At 38.8% G+C, this 24127-nt stretch overlaps 3 protein-coding genes across 10 annotated transcripts in view; 2 read left to right on the top strand and 1 right to left on the bottom strand.

Annotated features, from left to right (window-relative positions):
* Positions 1–273: 273 nt before the first annotated feature.
* Positions 274–2494, top strand: LOC126373571 (transcriptional adapter 3). Its single transcript, XM_050019743.1, has one exon. It carries the CDS (start codon positions 528–530, stop codon positions 1923–1925), a length of 1398 nt encoding a protein of 465 aa, XP_049875700.1. The 5' UTR covers positions 274–527; the 3' UTR covers positions 1926–2494.
* Positions 2495–3287: 793 nt separating this feature from the next.
* Positions 3288–20616, top strand: LOC126373545 (uncharacterized). Of its 2 annotated transcripts, XM_050019664.1 has the most exons (18): positions 3288–3508; positions 4159–4241; positions 4858–4904; positions 5556–5765; positions 5841–5935; positions 6514–6635; positions 6821–7249; positions 7672–8082; positions 8990–9109; positions 10312–10356; positions 10861–11487; positions 12016–12162; positions 13184–13370; positions 14020–14383; positions 14963–15131; positions 15601–15796; positions 17086–17218; positions 18752–20616. In XM_050019664.1, exons 1-18 carry the CDS (start codon positions 3402–3404, stop codon positions 18884–18886), a joined length of 3627 nt encoding a protein of 1208 aa, XP_049875621.1. In that variant the 5' UTR covers positions 3288–3401; the 3' UTR covers positions 18887–20616. The 2 variants fall into 2 exon arrangements, with proteins under 2 accessions (XP_049875621.1, XP_049875622.1); XM_050019665.1 differs by lacking the exon at positions 8990–9109.
* LOC126373580 (protein gustavus) overlaps positions 20608–24127 on the bottom strand; it is an 89273-nt gene continuing 85753 nt past the window's right edge. For all 7 annotated transcript variants that reach the window (XM_050019760.1, XM_050019755.1, XM_050019757.1 and 4 more), the window contains one exon: positions 20608–24048. In XM_050019760.1, the coding sequence (XP_049875717.1) occupies positions 23912–24048 (137 nt within the window). In that variant the 3' untranslated portion in view covers positions 20608–23911. The remainder of the gene's footprint in view (positions 24049–24127) is intronic.

Genomic DNA, 24127 nt, shown 5'->3' on the forward strand with positions numbered 1-24127 from the left:
TGACCCTTCTTATACAACTGTTGCATAAAATACTATTAAATGTTGCTATTTGTGTCATTTTTCTACTAAGCTTTTTTACTAAAGCACGGATCTCCACGCGTTTTGATATACGAACGAAATGGATAGTCATCTCGACTTGTTTTCTCTCTATTGGATCACGGCTATTTAATAAATCTTAATATTTGTAATTTCTTTGTAATGCATTGTTTTTTTTATAGATAGGTAGATTATTAGTATATTTTTAGAAGTATTTTAGGCATAGCATGGCAACATTGTGTTAATCGCCATTTTATTTTTGCGTGAGAAAGTTATAGCTACGTTATCAACATTTGTATAAAGTGCCTGAATCTCTCATAAATCTGATGAAATACTACTTCAAAAGTGATTTCTAAATAGTCTGTTGTTAAATACAGTGGGAATATAGTGATAGCACATTAATATATAGTTTCCTGTGACGCTGGATATGATAAAATTATGATTATATAGATCAGTTTGATACCGCGGGAAGTTTGATTTAATTAATCACCATGCTAGGAAAACGAATGCACCATAATAGCAAGGGTCGCTTAGCCAGCAAGGGCCATGACAATGGTAAGCCTTCAAGCCCTGGAATTTCACCGTATAGTAAACCTGCTAAAATGCCAGGTGCAGTGTCGGGTGGTAAAACTAAAGTTGAAATGTGCCCTATTCCATACATGAAAATACAAGACAATGCTGCTAATTTGCCACGATTCACAGCGATAGCGGCGCGGTCTGCTGACGAACCGATTGGTATGGATGAGCTGGATGCTCTTCAACTAGAACTGGAGTCTCTACTGAGTAATACAGCACTACGTGTGAGATACTTCCAGTCGGAAATAGAGAGCATTGATACTAATGAATCTAAGAGAGAAAAGAAGGGCAAAGCTGCTGGGAAACAGTTGCAGTACCCAGTCAAAAGGAAATTCCCTGAGGATAAATTGACAAAGACCAAAGATTACACTAAGCTCTCTAACCAGCCTAAGGTTCCCAAGTTCAAAAACTTTTCAAATGCTTCAGGAGCATCCCAGAATTACTCAAATGATCTTGTTAATTCTGATAACTCCGTGAAGCTGGAATTATCTCAATTTGCTTTACCAAAAAATAATATTCCATATAAGTTTTGGAACTCTGTAGATCCATACTGTGCTCCAGTCACTCTGGATGATATAAAATTCTTGGAATCTTTACTGGCTCAGAGCAGTAATACTACACTACCTCCCATTCCACCACTTGGCAAACATTACTCGGAGGTTTGGGCTGATGAGCATCTTGCTGAGGATCAAAATGCTTCAAACCCCAACAGCAAAACAAACAAATCTGGAATGTCTCCTGAAGCTTCAAGTCTTCGCAAAAAAGTTGAAAAGTCAAATGATAACAACATGATCACAGGTCCCCTGACACAGAGACTCGTATCAGCTCTCATGGAGGAAAATGTAATGCCATATGAAGTACCTGACATGAAAATCAAACAGAATTCCAGCTCAAAGAGCAATTACAAGAATTCTCTTACTTTGGAAAAATGTTTGAGGAAGGAGTTGGTTGAGCAAGGTATTCTGGACCCTGAAGACTTGCCACCTTTAACTAATCCAGCAGATGATGAAATATTAGCAGAAATTAAGAAATGTCAGACTGAGTTAACTGCCGTCCGTAAGGATAACTGCCGTAATCTCAAGAACCTTATTGGGTTATGCAAACAGGAGATGATTAGACTGAACTTAAAGAAGCAGTTAGATCAGGTGGACATGGAATGCATTGAAATATATAAGAAGATGGTTGCAGCTAAGCAGAAGAAACGACCAATAACAAAGAAAGAGAAGGAAGATGCGTGGAGAGCAATCAATGAACAGATCAGGCTCAACAAAGAAATCAATGCCTTGCCCTTAACAGGGCCAAATACAAGTTAAATAAGGATAAATTATAATATACCACAATTATTATTGAATTTTTGTACAAACAAGCAGCCAAAAGCAGTTTTCTACACTTTCTCATATAGTAGCTCTTATTACTACTCTTAGGTAGGGCACCTTATTAGTTAAAACATCCATGCTGTAAGGACATTACCACATTAGTGCTTTTTATTACAGATCCTTTTTTTAATTCTACCATAGAGTATGCACATCCAGAATTTGAGATAAAAACAATAATAAATAATTCTGTGAATAAACTGTTATGTTTAAAAATGTGAAACAATAAATATAAATGTCAGTTCTTGAAATTATTATTGTTAACAAATTAACATTAATTTACATTGATACAAAATTGTATTCACTCGTCTGACAAACACTACTAATTCAACCAGAAATTGTTCCCATTACATAGACATAAACTAACTTGTATAAATATATCATAATGTACCTATAATACCACCTCTGTTGAATTGTTATTCTTGTTTACAATGTCCTGTTTTTTGACTGCTTGTCAGTATTATCGATTGTTTAGAATAAATAAAATAGTACCTATGTACTAAAAAGTACTTTTGTTTTTTTTTGTCATTCTTCACATTTGCTTCACATGCATAGAATCACAAGTGTTAGAAAGAGAAATAACTGAGGCGTGTGACGTTTCGCCAATGAGGGACTTCCCAGGCTACGTTACTCAAAAACAATATAGATGGCGCTGTAAAGATTTTCCTTCGTAACCATCAACGTTATACCACATACACAGGTATAAGGGATGGATGAGAGACAACTGTTAATTTTAAAATTAATGAATAACCCCGGCGAACAAAATAGGCACCTCGCGCATATGCAACCCTTATATATAGGTAAATGTAAACATGCATAGAGATAAGCTAGCTCTAAGAACCTTTGTAATTATATCTGTAACTTCAGTCGTTTAGTGAACACAAAGATGACAATCATATGGGCAAAATAACATTTCGTCTTTATTTTCTGTTCACAAACATAAGGCTACTTTATTACAAAGCAACGATCTCTTCCAGGCCATATTAAGGTAATGAAGAATGTTTGTGTACCTACTTGAGGGTCTGCTCACCCTAGTAGGAAAGGATTGCATGCTTTTTTTTCTTTCTCTGGCGTTCATTAGACTACAATAGACAATGCTCATGCTTCATTAAATAGAGTATAATAATTATGGTATATACTATGAATAAGGGTATATAGCGACACCGCAATAGTAACATTATACATCATTTAGCTTAGATAGACTTAGAGGTATTTTTTACAGAATTTTCTTTTATAATTATTATTCAAAGACCAAGTATTATACTTATTTTCAATCACAAAAAACACAGCTGTCATTACTGTCATTGACTGACGTCACTGTTTTCAAATTATAACGAAAATTCGTTTGCAAACAGTCTGTGAAAGATTATTTGTGTGTTTTATTGCGATTATTTATGTATTTATTGTTAAATAACGATGGATAACCCGTTGACGCCTAAGAAGATACAAAAACTGATCAATCTAGCAGAAGGCAGGTCCTATAACATTGAAAGATTGCTGCTTACGGAAGACGATGTAAAATTGTAAGTAAACTTATTAATATCATAAAAACTGCGTTTTTCAATACTAGTGACCGTGTCCAGGGAGTTCTAGATCAGATAATATTTAATTGCAGGTTTAAAGTATCAATACTATCAACAGTTCTAAAATTCTTAGTTCACATTATGGTCACATAAGAGATTCACTTTTATATGTGTCTTTTAAGACGAGATTTAGAATAAGAACACACACACACCTATGTAAGGCCTCAGATAACTTTTTAAACTCCAGCCAAGCAGTTAGTTCGATCTGCGGCAAATCTGCAATAAGTCACATTAAAGTATATTTTTTTAGGCCTATATTATAATATATTAGTACTTATGTAGTATCTTGATCTACCTTTAAATTTACATCTAACCATATTATCCTCAAAGTGCATGTGACCTGAGCATAATCAAATAATACATATATAATGCAAATTAAACTTCCTATGTTGTTATTTGTTTTATAGTTGGACGAATTGCATAGCCCTGGATATATTTAATTTATAATATTGCAAAGTTTATATATAAAGAATATTGATTTCAAAAATGTTGATGCTTTGTTTTCATTTTAATAATTCCTTTCTCAATAAATTGTAAGTAACATTCTAAACTAACAACCTTTCATTATCTCTTGTATTATGGTTGTCTAGAATTGCTGCCACTCAGGCGAGTATGGGTAATACTCCTAAATATGAGTCATCATCTGGAATAATAGATCTGGATCATGTTGAAGGTCAGTACATTTTGGATACAAATATTTAAAAACAGTGGAAATACCTTAAATATCTATATAAATTACTTGAGACAAATCTGAGACATTTGTATAATAAGGTCTTCAGTCTGTTTGAGTTATTGTGGTAGGTATGATAAGCAGCAAAAGTCCAATCAGTTTCTTGCAAAGTAATAAATTAACTGGTTGCACTTAAGACCTTACATGTTGTTTCTGTAATAGACCAAAACCACCTACAAAAACATAAAGTTTATAATTATAACAACTAATGGTTCATAATTTCCCCACTGTTTACAAATAATTTGCTGGGCTCAGTGCCTGAACTTTTGCTCTTTGATTGTACTTATAAAAAATAGTTTGGTAAATGCCAAAGTGGGTATCACACCCACTCAAGTACTAGTACTACTACCATTTACATGTTTAAATAAGGGGTGCCCATATGTGTTTAAGATATCCATAACATTTGAAATCTTTATTATAAAATAATAATCTCTGAATTTTTTTTTAAATCAGGTTTTATGGTCAATTTGTTAAATGCAGTTATTTTACTCTCAGTTTGTTCAGAAAACCTAATGTGGTCTGTTTTATAAAGTTGTGCTTTTTCTTTCCAACTTTCCAGGTTTTGGAGAGTCTTGCAGTATAGGAAATATGTCCCTTAGCAAGTCTGTGAGTACAAATACCTACATAAATATACCTACTCATGGTTGTAATCTTTACTGGGTTTGGTTGAGCATTAACTCATCAGAAGACACCTTGAATATTTGACTATCTGGTGCCTTTGGTCTTGGTTCTGTTGTTAGCTTTATGAGTTGCACTCTTTGTCTGAAATGTAACAATTAATTTGCGTTTTATGTACTTACAAATAAAGTATTAAATAAGTAAATAAAATTCGAATCCAGCACAGGCCTAAACCAATGATTGTCGAATTTGTTTTCGATTTCATGTTTGGATCATAAATGATTATCACATGCTCAACGGTGAAGGAAAACATCGTGAGGAAACCCACATTCCCGAGAAATGTATTTTAGGAGGTATGTGACCTAACCTGTATTCAGCTGGCTTTCCCTTCGCGCGTTGGAAGCTTAGACAGGGAATCGCTTCTGTAAAATCCGGACCTGACAAATCTTCAGGTTAGGTAAGCAGACCCTGTGGAAAACGGGATAATGCTAGTGAGATGATGATGAAGTAAATGAAATCTCTCTTCTTATCGTGTGGGTTGTGAGGTGGAATATTAACCTCATCAGCCCTGGTGTCAAGGTTATTAATGAGCCGCCAAAGGCCCCTGACATGGCTCAAATGAAATAATTATAATTTTAGACTGCCTTCAACCCCGGCGAGATGACAGGCCGGTCTACAGGTGCGGACGACGTGCCATCTAAGTCCACACTTGGTCTGCCCAACTCTGAACAGTATGGGCGACATTCCATCGCTCTGGATTCCATCACCAGCAAGATGGACAAACAGACCAGCGAGATCAACGACCTCATGCGCCATTCTATTGCTACTAACTACTCTTTCCATTCAAAAGTAAGTATGTTCACCTTCTCTTTATTTATTTTTTTAATAAAAGGGTTTTTTCATTGGATGTTTTACAACTTTCAGCGTGACTTAACAGCTGATGAGCACTCTCTTATACAAAGGGAGGCTCCCATGCCTATTCTGCAGACTACTCACACTTATTTTGGAGATAGTGTTTCGTAAGTATATCTGGTTGGCCAGTGGTAGTTAAAGCACACACTTCATACAAACAACCTCGTTTTACACAGACACCACACGTTGACGTTATCGTACACGCGCATCTGTGTGTGTGACGCCATACGAATCAAGTCTAAACTATATTCGAGGGGGGTGAGGTAAACCTAGCTAAGACGCTTGTGGGGAGCGGAGAGTTGCTGTTGCGGAGTATTATTCCTTATTCTATGTTTAAAGTAAAATCTTAATGCACCTATCTACTCAGCCTGTATCCCCCCACTGTTGGGTATAGGCGTCCTCTATTTTTCGCCATCCTTTCCGGTCCTGTGCAAGTCTCATCCATTGCTTTCCGGCGTACCTCACAATTCCGTCCGATCCCGATCCACGCAGATAGCATACACATCCTCTAATGGTAGGAGCCCTCGATATAATTCACGCCGCGGGGCGCGTTTGCCGTGCCGCGGGTGCTTTTTATGTTTTCTTTTACTAACCGTTTTAAAAAAGCCTGCTGAAATTCGCAATTTGAATTATTTCTATGTATATATATATATCTATATATCTCAATATATATATTTTATTTCAGAGTAAGCAATTCAAATTTATCGGTAGGAGCTTATTTTAAGAATAGATGCGTTGATTTTGGCAAGATTCTTGGTAAAACAGACAGTCCAGATAAGTCCAGCATGATGCCTAGTATTACGGAAGGTGAGTTACACAAATAATAATTTAAGTAAGCACGTACAGACACTGCCCTGACGTAAAGCACCAGGGGTTTAAAAAGGCCGTTTTTATTTTACGTGAATTATTGTACTACTTGGCCGGACAAATGGGGAGCGCTGCGGGCTCTCACCCGGTACAAAATTTAAGATGTATGTATGTGTTTTTTACAGTGTCGTCAAGCACACATTACGATCACGGCAAAGACGCAGATCTGATTAAAATAGATGAAATGTTGGATAGTGTACCCGTGAAACAACCTCGTAACACCGATACGGGAAACTTCGAAAAACCCAAGTCTACTTTCTTCCTCCAACCTACAAGTACACTGGACAAAACAAACAGATCTATATTCAAAGAACCTAAGTTGAAACCTGTGGATAAACCCGAAGGTTCATTAAATAGGGTTCAGGAAAAACCCATTCATGGGAAGAATTTGAACCCTGCCTCGTATGCGGCTCATAAATCCTTCCTGACGTCTTCAAAGCCAACTGATGTGCTGCTTAAGAACCTACAATCCTCATTCAAACTGGTCTCTGATGATACAGAGGAAGGTTCTGTCGAGAATTCGTTTAGTATTTCGAAGATCGCCGATTATCTGGGTAAGTAATTAAGAATGTCAAATAAACTAAGCTAGTTGATTGATTTGAATACTTTATTTTAGCCTTTTCATTATTTGTATTGTTCAAAACATAATATATTTATTGTCTAGCATTCTTCTTGTCTATCAAAGGCCAATACATGACATAATTAAAACACATAATAACGGGTTCTTACCGCGTTTAAAGTCTCATATCCCGCGGGAGTCTCATATCCCTATTTCAAACCCGGTAAGAACCCATTATTATGTGTTTTAATTATGATAATAACCGTGTAACATAATACATGACATGTTTATAAGACACGACGTTCGCCTTCTCTTTAATTTGTTCCATGTAAGCTCTTGGTTTTCCCTTTTCTTTCTTTTCTCCTATGTTCCCTTCTTGTCTCTTTTGTCATCGATAACTCTCAATATTTTCCACAGGAAAGCAATCAAACATCAGTGTAACAGACATGCTTCAGCTTCAAAAGAGGAAGGTACTTAACAAGCACCCATTAACCGAATTACACTTGAATAACACGCAGAAAGCAGACCAAGTTGTACATGTCACGAGATTAATTGATACTAAGAAAACGGATACGGCAAGCTCAGCTGGAACAGTAAACACAGTTATATCAATGGATAAATTAAGGCTTGATGAGAATAAAAAGAAGCTTGATGGTAATAAGAATGTTCCAGAAGTTGTGGTCACGCAGCATGTTCAGGAACTAAACGCGGAAGATAAACGCGCGACGCGATCTAAGTCGCCGTCGAGTAAGAGCCCCTCTACACTCAGTACAGTTCGCGATAATTACGCCAGCTTTAAGTCTGGTGATAGTCCGGATTCTAGCAAAGGTATGTATGAAATCTATTTTTTGAGGTCATCTAAATTAAATATAAACTTTAATTGGATAATTGGCTCCTTATATGCACATAATCATATTGTTTTCTGTACTCTTATATTTTAATTTATTTTACATGCTCTTACATTTTTTTTTTTCTTTATTTAAGGAGTTTTATCTTACAAAAAGATAATGTCACTCCATAGTGACTTCTTCGATTCTACAACTTACACAAACTAAAACTAATACAATCATGTTTAGGCTTAAAACAAACTGTTCATCCCCTTCTCTTCAAGCCCATTATTACAGTTTTGTACAATGCCATTGCTTCTCCCGACACTGTTACAGCCCCCCACCTGATAAATATTACTGTAACTATCAAGCAGCTGTATTCTCAGATCCTCGTTCCGTACACACTCCATCATGATGTGTTGAGCATCCTCGATAACGCTACACTCCTCACAGTTGGCGGACGGGGTTTTGCGCATTAAAAATGCGAACTTATTCAGAGGATGCTCTTACTATAAATCCAGTAGCCTCTGATAACAAAAACATAAGTTCACGACTATATCCCAATTGGGATAGTCAGACCTGTGACTACTTAGTCGCAAGATGAACTAAGTACCCACACTCACCGAGCTTTCCGTTACACCAAGTAGGTGATAGCCTCTGATATCATTATCATACCTGGGCTATAAATAGGCAAATAATTATGTATGTTATGTATTTTTCGACCAGCTAAGTATGTACTCTTGCCTTCCGCCACCAACCACTGCCCTATTTTTCCCTAAAAAGTAGCATGGATAATGCTACACCGACAAGAGCGTGGCTCTTAAATTAGTGCTGAAGTATTTACTTCTCTATCTAAATGTAACATCAATGAACTCTTAAAAATGTAATGACAAAGTTGAAATTTTCAGGCGAGGCTAATAGATCGAAAGTCCCCTCCCCAAACATAGCGTATAAAGAGTTAGATAAGTCGGTAGATTGGCAAGAAGTATTGCAACAAAAGCGAATCAGGCAGAGGGGCGTAGCTAAAGGTTCGTGGGCCTCGCTTCTCTAACTTGGGAATGTATGATTGTAGCACTAAAAATGTGGCGTATAACTAAAATATTAACTGCGATAACATCGTTATATCAACGAGTCAAAAAGCGGTGGCGGCAGCGTATGAAAAGCAACCGTGTCGTCATTGCGCCGCTAGTATAAAGCTCTCGACACGGTTGGCGTACGGGGCTCTATCAGCACGGCGTCAGTAGCTGTAATCATGTATTGGGGGGTTAAAATGGCCACACCGAAGCAATTCATCTTCATCGTCATCACCAGTCCATTAACGTCCCCACTGCTGGCCTTTCCTATGGATGGATAGGAGATCGGGCCTTAAACCACCACGCGGGCCCAGTGCGGATTCGTGGTTATTAACAACTGCTAATGCACCCGGGACCAACGGCTTCACGTGTCTTCCGAAGCACGGAGGAGCTCGAGATGAAAACTTTTTTTTATGGTCACCCATCATATGACCGGCCTTTGCGAAAGTTGCTTAACTTCAACAATCGCAGACCGAGCGCGCCTGAAAGCAATATTGCAATTTGACAGTTGTTTGCATTGCGCACTTACTTTTATATGCGCAAATGTCAAATTGCAATATTGGTTTCTTAGATAAATTGCTTCGATGTGGCCATTTTAACCCGCCTGAAATGCAAGGAGAGACGTCACACTGGGTTGCTTGCCATATCGCCGAGCATGACGAAAGCTTATTACTGTAATGTAGCATGATTACAATGACAGCAGGACAGAGATATAGGGGCCTAGAGCGAAAGCGACGAGAGATGTCTCATTCGCACTAACGGTGAACTGCGTAGTACGAAAGAGACGTGAGATACTCGTATGTCACTGATCATGCTACGTTGAAAGTGGTATAGCCGCCGTCACCGCCCGCTGTCTGGTGGCGTTCTACTCGCATACTAATATAACATTATTAATACATAAATGGTACTAACCGGGATTATTAACATCATTTTCTTGTCATGAAATAAAAAATGTCTTCAGTCGAGACAGGACTTACTGTCAATTATTTCATATAATGCTTTCCGTCCAGATGCCTGTGTTGCTGTATGCTTCACGGTCTCTATTGATCTTCATCTTTACATCAACAGCGTAACGTCTTCCAAACTATTTAAGGGTTTTTGACAGAGATGTCTGGGTAACGGTGGTCAGTACATATAATGATATTTTTATTTTTCAGAACAATGGGTCGAAATTATTACGAAACCGGTCGAGGGATTTGTGGGTAAGTTAAGAAAGCAACTTGTCAACGTTAATAGGCTAGTTTCCAACTAGTCAAATCAGTTACTTTTTACTATACGTCAAAACACGAAATTACTATGGAATCTGTTTGAAAAAGCACACTGTGACGTCATAGAAAAACGTGTTAAGATGTCGGCCTTATTATTACGTTTTTCTTGTTTAAAATTCATAAATGAGTTATATTGAAAAAGGAAAACGATTTTCGTTACTTTAAAATGTGTCTTTATTTAGTAATCAGGATTTCATAATTTATCTTGAACCTAGTACAGTCATGAGCAATATAATGTACCCACTTTAGGACTCTGTCGTATTAACATATCTGACATTTAGTGAGACTTACAGTTCAATTTGTCAAAAAAGTTAATGTGACTGACATGTTAATGCAAAGTGTATACATATTAATGCTCGTGACCGTACACGACCCAATTAGTAAGACGAAAGGTCGGTTTATGAATGCAAATTAATCAGTATAGTTTAATATTTTCAGGAGTAACTGCGGCAGTTACAATCGCAGTCACAACACTCTCTGATAGTTGGTTGACGGCTAAATTCCAGTTCGACAACCTCCCCAATGATGGGAAAGACATCAATGTCGAGTTGCCTCGGCTACCCCTCCTCCTATCCCCCGGAAAGACCGAGAATCTGACCTTCCACCTCACTTCTAACGTCGAAATGAACACAGTCCTACCTTTCACATTTTTCGTCAAAGACGCTTCCATTGACGGCGATGTTGAACAAAAAGGGGAATTGCAAGTGGAGTTTAAAATCCCCGTGATCCAAGCAATGTCGGCTGACGGTCTAAACAGACTTACCTACCCTATTATAGCTGAAAGAGCAGCCATTACTAAGTGGTTTGTACTTATAAGCGACTGTCCGGCTGATCTGCAGTTGAAATTGTCCATAGTAGAAGGAGACAGCATGTTTAGCATTAAAAATGTGCAGGAGGTAAAGAAAAGTGACGTGAATAAGGTACTGTTGGAACGGCAAAGTTCCGAGGAGACTGGTAAGCCGAAAGCCAAGACAATGAATAAGCAGCTCTGTAGACTAGTAAGTGGGAGCGCTATTAGAGTGGCAATTACTTTCAATGCACCGAAGTTAGCTGACCTGAAGATATGTAAGTGTTTCCATGTTGTTATTTTGAATTTGGTATCTAGAAATCTGAAATTTGACGTTGACGTTTATTGACGTTCAATTGAGCTGGCCAAGCAAGCACTACTTCGATTTGGATCGTGTTATTTAACAATTCAATTCAAAACATTTATTGCACATAAACAAAACGTAAAAAAAAATGTTTCCTGACAGTGGTTGCCTGGAAGAAATTGCTCTAGAGCAATAAGGCCGCCCAAGTTGTGTGTTGTGTCCATTCATGTGTTATGTCTATTTGTTAAAACTAAGTTCTATGCAATAAAGTGCAGTTGATTTGATTTGCTTAAAGGACACATAATTGCTAAGCAGAAATTTCTTCCAGGCGGTAGATTTGAAATAAGAGAATTTAAATATTGATTCCGAAAATGTTTGTGTTACTGGTATCCATACCGATGGCCAGAACATTTCAAATATAGTGCCTTCCTTTACTTACGCTCAGTTCAGGAAAGAGATAGCGCTAGTAACTTGATTTAACTTTTAATATGTTATTTTTCAGCGGATCCAACAGCGACTTTCAACGGGGTTCTCCACGTGACTCTGATAAGTGGAAGTACAGTTTTGAGGAAGGTTGACTTGATCAGTGTAGTGGGCACTCCGAAACTGGCTATAAAGTCATCCGGGACTATTGTTACTGTCACTAACGGTAAGTGCTTTAAGTGTCATGCGGATTTTTCGCACGCGGGATTTCACGCATGCGTAGCACCGCAACGATAATGTTCATATGTGTACTTATTGTAAAGCGTGCCATACATAGGCAGGACGCAGTATGGAATTTTACGCGTGAAGCTAAATCCGACTCCAGGATAATCTGACGCAGTATGGAATTTTACGCGTGAAGCTAAATCCGACTCCAGGATAATCTTTCCGCTCCTATGTCGTCCGGAATGGAGAGCTTTGGTTCACGCCAAAGTTCATGACTTTGAACATCGACGGCGTTTGGAGCTTGACGCCAAGGGCGAGGAATTGAAAGCCCGACCGCCTACGGCGATCAATTATACATATTTAAATGGTGTGCGAGGATCTTTTCCAATAAGATTGGCTATATAAGCCACATGCGAGCACATAAACGTCGGAGTTGAAGCAGTCGCCGTAGCCGAAATCGGATCACATCACATCATCATTTTGTTATTACTTTCTCATATAGCGATCTATTCCGTCATACACGTTGTCAAGGATTTTTTTGAAATGTTAAATCACTGATCTGAACATTTACCCACTACATTGCCACTGCCACTATAAAAATCTCATTCTTACCGCCTTACCGCGTGAGTGTAAGCGAGATAGATAGTCCGCCGATAAATTATAAATGGCTAAAGGTGACAAAAAACATTTTCTTTTTTTTAGTAAACTTATTTATGATTTTTAATAAAGAAAAATGTAATAATAAGTGCGACATTTTGTCACCTTTTTCTATGACGTCACCGGTTGCTTTTTAATACAAATTTCGTATTTTGACGTTTAGTAAAAAGTAACTGGGGGGTTAAAAAGGCCACACCGAAGCAATTTATCTAAGAAAGCAATATTGCAATTTGACATTTGAGCATATAAAAGTAAGTGCGCAATGCAAACAAATGTCAAATAGCAATAATGCTTTCTTAGATGTTGCCATTATAACCCCCCTGATTTGACTAGTTGGAAACAAAACAATTCTTGAATATTTCCAGAGGCAACACCGATTGATGTGACGAACACGGGCGCGGTGGCGGGCAGCTGGTCTGTCAAGTACAAGCCGCAAAACAATGTCACCTTCCCCTTCAAGATAACACCCTCCAAGTTTGACTTGGCTGGCGCGGAGACCAAGACTTTGCACATGGTGTATGTCGGGCCCGCTGAAGAGGGCGTTGTTCAGTTGTAAGTATGTTTCATGTAGGTATAAGTATGTTTCATGTATAAGTATGTTTCATGTATAAATATGTTTTATGTAGGTATAAGTATGTTTCATGTGTAAGTATGTTTCATGTATAAGTATGTTTCATGTATAAATATGTTTTATGTAGGTATAAGTATGTTTCATGTATCTAGGTATGTTTCATGTAATAAGTATGTTTCATGTATAAGTATGTTTCATGTTTAAGTATGTTTACGTCATGATAGTGGTTCGAAATGCTTGTGGGCAGTAATTAGAACACAGTAAAAGCCACTTTTGTTATGAAGTCCTAGGAAGGATAACGTGAAACATAATGTAGCGATAGAAACAGGTCATTAGTGCATTGCTCAAGTAGATAATCTATTTTTTTTTTCATGTTTGTATCATTATAATTATGTGCCTGGCAATAGGCTCGCCCTCTATTACGTCGGGACTTTATTATACTATATAAAGCACACCACTGCCTACCCCTTTGGGGACGCAGGCGTGACGTTGTGCTATATTTTGTTAGAAGATAACATAGTAGTCTCAATCGATAAAATAAAGATCTGGACTGGTGGGTTGTGAGGTTGATTACCGCTTTCACCAACCCTGGGGTTTTCTAAACAAAGATTTCCTAATATTGTCTTTCAGGCCAATACGTTTCGAAGAAGTCTCCTCCGGGCAAGGCCCCGAGCTCATACTATCCGGCGGAGCCGACAAACCAAAGTCATTCCCGATTAAGACCAACCACACTTCACTATCCTGGGTGCGAGCGGGCAGGAAGGAGGTTTCACTGAAGAATATCTTCGACAAGAAGATTCACGTTCGATGCCATATTGTAGGCGATGGGTTCACCATAGACCTGCCAGGTGGTGAGACCAGAGGGGTGTATGTGCTCTCGTTCAACGCGTGCGAGTGCCGCCCTCTGCCGATAGTGTTCACGCCTAGCTCCTGCATTCCGCACTCCGCCACGCTGCATATGGCGTATGATAGGAACAGCGAGTTTTCTAGGAAGGTAAGCTTGTTTTAAATTAGAATGTTAATCGTGCTATTCTATGAGGTATCTTCATTAGTTGTGAGTGAGTTTCTTTCAGGCTGTTCAAGGCTAGAAATCCCAATTAGGGATAAGCTCGCCTATGCTTTATGTCACGATAAATCATATGTAATTTTCCTTCGTATTTTAAAGCAATAAAGAGTATACAAACAAACAATATTAGGTACAAATGACGTTAGAACTAAATAATAATCAGTGCTTTATAAAGGCTGTTTGGAATAAGATTGGTAACCCACAGCGCATCCAGAAGAATAAGTTCATTTTGACGACTTCCTTCGTGGCTTCACAATGACAGCAAACAACTTGCAGCAACTTTCGCAAGACCATGCTCAAGTCCCTGTTTTTATATAAGGACTGTCACATTGACAAGATCTTGAGGGCAGTCTCGAAGCTAATATTAGTTTATTAATACCATCCTTAGTTCATCTTGCGATTGATGGACCTCTGACAACCCTATTGGGTTGTCAATGCTTCTTAGAGTTTACTCATAAATTATTTATTTAGTGTTTGCATTTAAAACCCGTTCCCCGCCCCATCTAGATAAAGCTGTTCGGCTGTATGAGCGGCGAGCCGGTCCGCTGGTCGGGGCTGGTGACGTACTCCGACACGGCCGCGCTGGTCCGCGCCGCGGGCCGGGCGCCCGTCGACCTCAAACTACACAACAAGTCTACGATGCCCGCGTTCATTGCTGCGCGCGTGCATTTCAATTGTGAGTATTTTCTTGTGGAGAAGCGGCTGCCGCGGCACCGTTGTCATCGAGAACGGTTCCAAACAAATCTATGCGTTTGAATGCTTCGCTCCCCGCGTCTTTTACTTGATTTGTGTTCCTATTTTAAATACTTTTATAATAATAAATATACAATTATTGAGCACACAAGGCACATAGTACAAAGAAAAAATAAGACAGGCAAAACAGTCAACCTGAGTGCTAAAGTAGCAATATATTCCAGGCAACCTTTGGGAAAAATGTCAGTGTGATTTATAAATAAGAACGACATACTAAAAGATCGGAATTTTCTGTCGCGAAAATATGGAACTGAAAATAATATAAAAAAACATTAAAATTTTCATGAATTTTCCGACAAGAAAATCCACTTGTTATCAACTCGGAATCATGGTCGGAACGATGTTACTAACACTGTGTATAAATAAATAACTAATAAAACGTATCTCCCCAGTACAATACATGCAAGTGGCGTCGTCGTCCCGGCTGGCGGGCGCGCGGCGCGTGGTGGCGGGGCGCGCGGCGCACGCGCTGTCGCTGCGGCTGGACTGGCCGCGCCTGGAGCGCCGCGCGCGGGCCGCCGCCACCACGGCGCTGGCCACCGTCACCGTGCTCACGGGCGCCGAGGTCACGCGCCGGAGGATACTCAAGTAAATTCTTCTTATCGTGTCGATGGCAAACTATTATATCGGCCCAAAACTTGGCAACAAGTATGGCGCTATCTGCAGCGCTCATCAGATCCTCCTGCGTGCAGGTGTTCGGGCACGCAGGACACGATGTACGATGTTCCATCGTTTGGGGAACAGTGCCGCCCTTGCACTTTTAAATCCGAGCCAAATTGTCCTTACTTCGCCTGAGTCCGAAGTCTATTTAGAGACTTCCAGGTAAGCCAAGCAAATCAAGACCTGGCGGAGGTCTCTCGGACGACGACTCAAGTAACTACATTATACCTATTCTATATCCATGCACTGCCCCAACAAGCATCCAGCCTCAAAGCCTAAACCGTTTTGAGCCCAAAATCTTCGGTATCTTATCAAGTGTTTACGAAACCCGAAAGTTCAATCAAAAGGCGAAATTTATAGTTTTCTAGGTCAAAGATAAATCATGAAATTCTGATTTGTACATAAAGACAGATCTGAAGGTGACAAACAAAAAAACATTTTATTTTTACTATTTAACTTATTTATGAATTTTAATAAAGAAAAATATAGTAATAAGAGCGACGTTTTGTCACATTTTTGTATGACTTCTCAGGTTGCTTTTACGTACAAATTCCATAGTAATTTCGTGTTTTAACGTTTAGTAAAAAGTAACTTCTTCTTCTATCGTGTGGGTTGTGAGGTGAATTACCAACCCCATCAACCGTGGCCTCAGGGTCATTATTGAGCCGCCAAAGGCCCCTGACATGGCTCATGTAACGACTTAGGGATACGGTTTCTTTGGGTTTGAAATCACAATTAGGGATAAGGTAAGGGGTAAGGTATGTAAGGTCGCCTATGCTTTATGTAACGGTAAATCATATGTAAATTTGACTATTTACTTACATCAGTAAGTAGTAACCGGGACCAACGGCTTAACGTGCCTTCCGATGCGCGGATCATCTTACTTTTTGGACAATCAGGTGATCAGCCTATAATGTCCTAACCAAACTAGAGATAACAAAGTGATTTTGGTGATATGTCCCCACCGGGATTCGAACCCGGGACCTCCGGATCGTGAGCCCAACGGTCAACCACTGGACCACTGAGGCCGTTAAAAAAAGTAACTGATTTGACTAGAAACTACCTTATTATATCTTTGTAGTATATTTATTAACAATCCGAAAGGCTTCTTCTCTCTGGTCGTGGATACAAACCCGACTTCTGCTGTCCAGGATAATAAACAGCTAAACGGGTTGTTTTTTTACTCTCAGTATAACAAGTTGTTTTTTATTCAACAGGGTGTTGAAGGACGAGTCTAATGGGAAGCTAGACACTTCGCTACTCCCCGAGCACTTGAGAGTACTTACAGAGGAGTTTGATGGCGAAGACGACTCGCTGAATCATTTCCTCAACGATTTTAATGAGACTAAGGTAAAATATTCCGATTATAACTAATATAAAACATTTTGCAATATAGGTGCTATTTTTTTATATTTATTACGTCTACTGGTTACATTTTGACGTCGATGTTGCCAAAAAATCCGTACGTAATTTTGCGTACTGCTCTTTCTCAACCAAAATTAGTAATTATAATTTCAGGCATTTCATTTCTTCTGTAATTTCAATAAAATTTTCATAACTTTTATTGCAAGTCAGTTCGACTTTTTAAGACAGGGTTATGTGTGACGAAAATTGATAAGTCATTTTATTACTCGACTGCGGCGAAAAGAATGGTTATGTGTGCAACCGCTATGTATGTGTGTATACAAGTCTGTTACCACCACTTCTAAACCAGAGTTTAACAAATGAAGTGTCACTAGAAGCGTCTTGATTGTCAAAAAGTATTGGCATACGACCACGGCTATCTCGGGAAGATTTTCAGTGAAACATTTTCTTGTTTCATACTTTTTAGAGGGTGATTTTTCCGTAGTCGGGTTCGGGTTTTAGTATTTGAACGTATATTTTTATTTATGTAATCCTAATAACATTTTCTTAAATATTATTGCATGAGAATGCGGCTTTTTACATGGTTAACTTATCATTTGATGACTGACGTAACTTAGGCAAACCTTAATGAGGAGGGATATTCCAGGCTACGTTCCTCAAAAACAATATAGATGGCGCTGTACACATTGTCCTTCGTTTAACCTTTTAGTTTCATGGATAACAGACATATGCAAGTAGTATATTATTGGGCATTCTGCCCCACCTATCGTTCGCTCTGCTCACGACCGTTCGCTGCGCTCACTTAGGTGGGTGGAATGCCCAATAATATAAAATAACACATTAATTACCCATCACAAGACAACACCAAGAACAAAATCAAGAATAAAAATAAAATGTGAAAGAAGTAAGTTATTGAAAAATGTTATAACAAGTTTAAACAAGACCAATAACAAGATTTGTTTTCCCGCAATTAGAAGGTCCGCACACTATACACCTGATGGTATTAGGTAATAGTTTACCATGACGGATATTTTTGTTTTGCGTGTCTAAACAAAAAGTGTCAATTTGCAACGAATCCAGTTGTTTAATAAACTTCATAGTGGCAATGAATGTCACCTGATATAGCTAAAATTATAATGATTAAAAGAGTCATATAATTTACCTTAACTACGATTACGAACTTAACTTTGATTACGATGTTAATCTTATATTATTGGGCATTCCACCCACCTAAGTGAGCGCAGCGAACGGTCGTGAGCAGAGCGAACGATAGGTGGGGCAGAATGCCCAATAATATACTACTTATGCATTTTTTATCTTTGTCAATTAATTTTATATATTTATGCTTCTGCCATTACATTGCATTTTGGAATAATTATGTACCCGAGAAATGAAAAAATGGGTAATTATCACGTACAAAGCTCTACAACGCCATCTATATTGTTTTTGGTGTACGTAGCCTGGAAAGTCCCACAATTGTGTTGGATAGTTCATTCATCTTGATATATATCACCCCAGGCATCGTTGAATGAGCTGATAGGCGGGCTGCAGGAGCTGACGGCGCACATTGAGCTGCCTCAGGACTTCGCCGAGGAGACCACCATCGTCATCAGCGACGACACCGTGCTCGACCACCACACCATCTGTGATTAGTAGGTTAATGACCTTGTCCAGGGTACGCGCGTTTTCCAGTTAATTAAATTTATATGAAAGAGATTTTTAGTGTTACTACAAAACAAAGACTAAAAGATAAACTATGTTTAAAATATAATCCGTATACGAAAGAAGTCCCGAACGCCGCGGCGCTACTGTCGCAGATTCTGCATAGAATTATTATGACTTGTCAAGTTAGTTTCATTAAAATCCGCCGACTTCTTTCGTGGCGCGAAATACTATTTTTTTTTTATTTTAAACCTAGTTTATTTTTAGTTTGTGTTTTGTAGTAACACTGTTTGTGTTCGTCTAAGGGCGCTTGTTTCCATAACATACATACATAAACATATTCCCGTAAACGCCGAGCAGAACCACTTGATATTAGAAGAGGAGACAACTTTTGACACGAAATCCTAAGATATGATCAACATTGTTATGGTGACAGCTGATCTTTCCATCGCCCATTATAATGGCTCCTGTAGAGCTAACATGAGCATACATAACATAAACAACCTATATACGTCCCACTGCTGGGCACAGGTCTCTCTTCAATCAACCGGAGGAGGTATGGAGTATACTCCACCACGCTGCTCCAATGCGGGTTGGTGGAGGTGTTTTTACGGCTAATAGCCGCGAACATGCGAAACGTGATAAAATTTTGTCACGGTCATTTTATCGATTCTGACGATATAATTATGTCGTTTTGTCGATTGGTGCTAATATGTGAACCAGTCATGTCGTTCTGTCAAAATGATAATAAAATCACGTGACACGCATGTTAGAGGAAAACCAAACTTATCGATTTCGACAACATTTATTGAATCGATGGATAATTTTATTTTTTATGCATGTTAGCCCTGCTGGACGATTTTACGATATATTTCAACGCGTTGAAAAGTTTTGATATGAAATCACGCGTGACTCGCGCTTTCTGGACAAGGGCTAATCTCCCAAATGAAGTTGCCAATGTAATTAACTGATTTTTCCAAGTCAATTATTGTATTATTTCCAGTAGTCCCCTCTAGCACTGTGCTCTTGGGTGACAAACGAAAATTCTCTTCCCACTTATCACCGGGCAGGTGACAATTGCCACGGTCCATTAACAAGGAGTTCATACTACACCTATTAGAAAATGCTTTTGTCCTTTTATGAAAAGAGGGTAGAAAGTACGGCATTGTCATACAAATAAATGAGAAGAAAAAGAAAAGGTTTTTTTTCTCCCGAGTGAATGCGGAAAGGAAAGGTGTATGAATATCCATTACTCTTTCTTTTTTCTTTTTCAAACATCAATAGAAGCTTAATTTAAAAATACAAAATAATTATCTAAGTTCGCTCAAACCACCTACTCTCATTGGTAATCACTTTCATCCCTTGGTGAACAATGTACTATTATACAGTACTTTTTGCATGGTACTCGAGCAAACAGACAAGTGCTAAGGCGGAAGAAAATTCGCAGTTGTCACCCCGAGGGACACCGCTGTAGGGGTCTCCTAGGAATAATCCTAATTATTAGTATTATTATTTGAGTTTTAATGTATTAAGTTAGATTAGCTTAGTTCCTAGATTGATATAATAAATTATGTATTAATACTATTCGTGATTTGATTATTGAACGGTGTTTGTATAACATTACGGTTCTTGCATGACGGGCAAGAACAATCCGTCCACTTTATCATAGTGCATCGTATAGCATGGATTATTTAAAACAAATAAAAAGCAACTTTAATTCATATTATTTATTATTTTCTTAACCAGTTATATTTATTCCAATCGTTTTCCTATTTTTTTTTAATCATTGTATCTAAGAGATTCGACTGTCAAACGCAGTTATCCGTTAGAAATGACCTTTAAAAATATTGCCTACAACTTATAAAACTAAAATGCATTTCCACTTATAATAATAAAGTCATTAAACACCGCAAAATGATAATTTTTATATATACAGGACTAAGTTTGACGGTTTAAGAATTCAAGTGGTTATTTTTGCTAATTACTCTTAATCCTTTACAGTAAACCCCTGGTCGTTAGGATACATAGACGTGGAGACAGTCGAGTGCTTGGACTAAATAAATGAAGATACGGGTGTTCGGAAACTAGAAGTGTTGGTCCTTCAGAGGGGTTTAGTGCAAAGGACGGCGTCAACAGTACATCGAGCTTGGTGTATTTTATATTATCATGATTATATCTCTTACACAACGAAAATATCCCTCTAACGCACATCACACACTCGCGGGCTCGCTCACCTCTCAGGCGTCATCTCACACGCGCGCACACTCGCAAACTTCGCATTTGGCAGTTTATCATAGACATTCTCGCAATAAGTCAATATTCACATGAAACTCATCCAACTAATTAACCGATACAAAATTATCAACGTCTTGCGCACACAACTGAAACTATGCTATTCAAATTCATGATGAAATTTACAAATATTTATAAGAGTCACGAGATAAAATGTGAATATCAACACCGTATAAAAAGTGGGACCACATGGGAAGTCTACACGCCGTACAATCTACATATGAAAAAATCTTATTAAAATGGAAGTACTTACACATCTTTATAAGGTTACGATACAACTAATTTGGGTCAAAAAATGGCTGACAAATTTTAATAATACAGTGCTTTGAAAATACTACAATATTTTCAAGTCCACAATTTGTGTCTGTTGTGTATATTAATCTAGAAAATCGCAAAAGAAGACTTAACGAGGAGACATAGATTCGTATTAACGAATTGATACATGCAGTAGTACTAGGTATTTTCGCAAAACAAAGTAGACTTTAGAAATGTACAGCTAAAATAAACTCCGCGTGACGTTTCCTCCTGTGGATACAATGCGTATAGTCACAGTTATATACATTACACACTCACACGTTTTTACAATAGGAATTAAAGATACTAAACTAAAAAAATAAACCAGTCGCTTAATGAGCTATAAAATAGTATGTAAGATTGCCAACGATACACTGGCCTAGTGTGGCCGGCCCGCACCGGGCGCGGCTCGTATGCTATTGTAATAAGAACAATGACATCTCTAATTATAGTTATTAGTAATTGCCGAGGCTCGTGAGTTTATAACTGCTGTTCTTCATTCTAATATATTTCTTAACAAGTACAATACGAATCCCTGCTGCAACGCGCTATAGTCGGAGCAGCGACCGTATTTATAAGAGATCAATATGGCTTTAAAAACACGTGCGGCTTGCATTAGAGTTGATCAATGTTAACGTAAACTGGCAATTATTTACTGCCACATCTAACTTATAAATAGTATCGTATATAAATCGTCCATAATGTGGTTTTATCGGTAACGGAATAGTACCTTACTCGCCCACCGGTTTCGTATTCACCATCGGAGTGGGTTGCTAATCCCAAGTCTAATATTTCTATATTATTGCTTAGTCAATGCAATAAAAATGCAATTGTCGGTTTATGATTATATTGGATGACTTTGTAAGATATTTATCACAGATACTATGAACATAAGAACATATTGATGCTGGAATTATTGCGTATATATGTATTTACTAGTTAGTGCTGTCTTTTCAAACGTATCGCTTGTAAATCGAACGATCGATGCCCGTCTTTATGACGAAATGAGCGTCGTATAACGAGCATTTCTTGAATATTAAGTCCCATATAAAGTAAATAGTCAGGACGGATTTATATATCGACATCCATCACTTAGATGGAATGATCGACCCACGCTTATACTTATGTTCGATTTACAAGCGGTTTGTCGTCACTATTCAACTAACGGAATATCCTGTACATATTGGGAAACTATGAATATACTGTTGGAGATTCAATGGTGGCGTTTCGCGTCACACGGACGTCACTCGTCGTGATATCGTCACTAACTTAAAATTACCGACGCCGCGGCGGCCATCGCAATATAATGTAAAAAGTTCCTCACGCTGACGTTAGATGGCGTCCGAATGACGGATCGCACCGCGGACAGGGGCGAGCGAGTCGTATCTACACTGATAAGTATTGCCTAACGAATTCGAGTCGCTATTTTATGTCTATAAAGTACCCCCTGGCTCATTAACGTGGCTTCGCTGATCAGAAACGTGTTTTTTTATGTCATAGATGTAAATGACGTATTTTGGCCGATGTGTACGTCATTTACACCTTTACAGTACTGGCATAAAGTTGTTTATAATTAGCAGATTCCACGTCGACAAGTTTAGGAGACACGTATTTATACAGATCATTTGAGATATGACGTTGCTTCGCCAGAATTTCTGTTAAAAATATCAAGAGTCATAGGACAATGGCCCCGATTCCTGCAGACACCGCCTAATTTTATTTTAAGTTATATCCGTCATTTTCATATCCGTCGAAAAGGGAAGGGACGGATGATTCACAGCTCTTAATTTTAGGAAGAATGAGTAAATGAATGAATAACCCGGGCGAATCAAAAGGTACCTCGCTGGTATGCAATCCGTTTGACGTGCTGTCTACTTAACTGTGACGGGTTATTGACGGATGTAAAATTTTTAGACGGTTGGTTTAGATTTGTGCTTAAAATTGACGTGTGTTCCATTAATTTTATGCTTGTCGATTACCCGTCCCTTTCCTTTTCGGCGGATAAGAAAAGGACAGATATAACTTAAAATAAAATTAGATGGTATTTACAGGAATTAGCACCAATACGTCCATAAAATACATGCATTTTAATATCTTAGTTTTGTTAGGCCAAATGTTGAAATATTTAACATTCTGGAGAAACATTGTCAAAAGGAAATATAAAGTAAGGCTATGCTTCAGACTACTTCACACAGTAGTTGGAAATGGCAAAAAATGCGGCGGTTGTGCGTCATTTTATATCCATCTTTTACCGCGGCCAATTTTTATAGTGACTGCCAACCGAGACAAATCCACGTCACGTCAAAAAAAAAGATGGGGGCGACCACTGGAGAATCTCGACAAGTTTGGAGAGCGACTCGATTGTTGTGGGGCGTGTTATCGCTTGTGCCGCGGGGGCGGGGGCGGGGGCGGCGGCGGCGGCGGCAGTGGCTAGGGCGCGCGGTACAGCAGGTAGGCCGTGAGCGCGGGCGGCAGCGCCAGCCGCGACGCCGCCGCGCGCAGCCGCGGCCGCCCCACGCGCTGCCGGATCACGCGCCGGCACAGCTCCATCAGGGGGAGGGGCTCCGCTGGAATGCACCACACTCACTGTTACCATACTATAACGAACAATACTACGTATACAACGGCAACTCTCCGCTCCCCACC

The sequence above is a fragment of the Pectinophora gossypiella genome, chromosome 16, assembly GCF_024362695.1.
Source record: "Pectinophora gossypiella chromosome 16, ilPecGoss1.1, whole genome shotgun sequence".
In the NCBI taxonomy this organism is placed as follows: domain Eukaryota; kingdom Metazoa; phylum Arthropoda; class Insecta; order Lepidoptera; family Gelechiidae; genus Pectinophora; species Pectinophora gossypiella.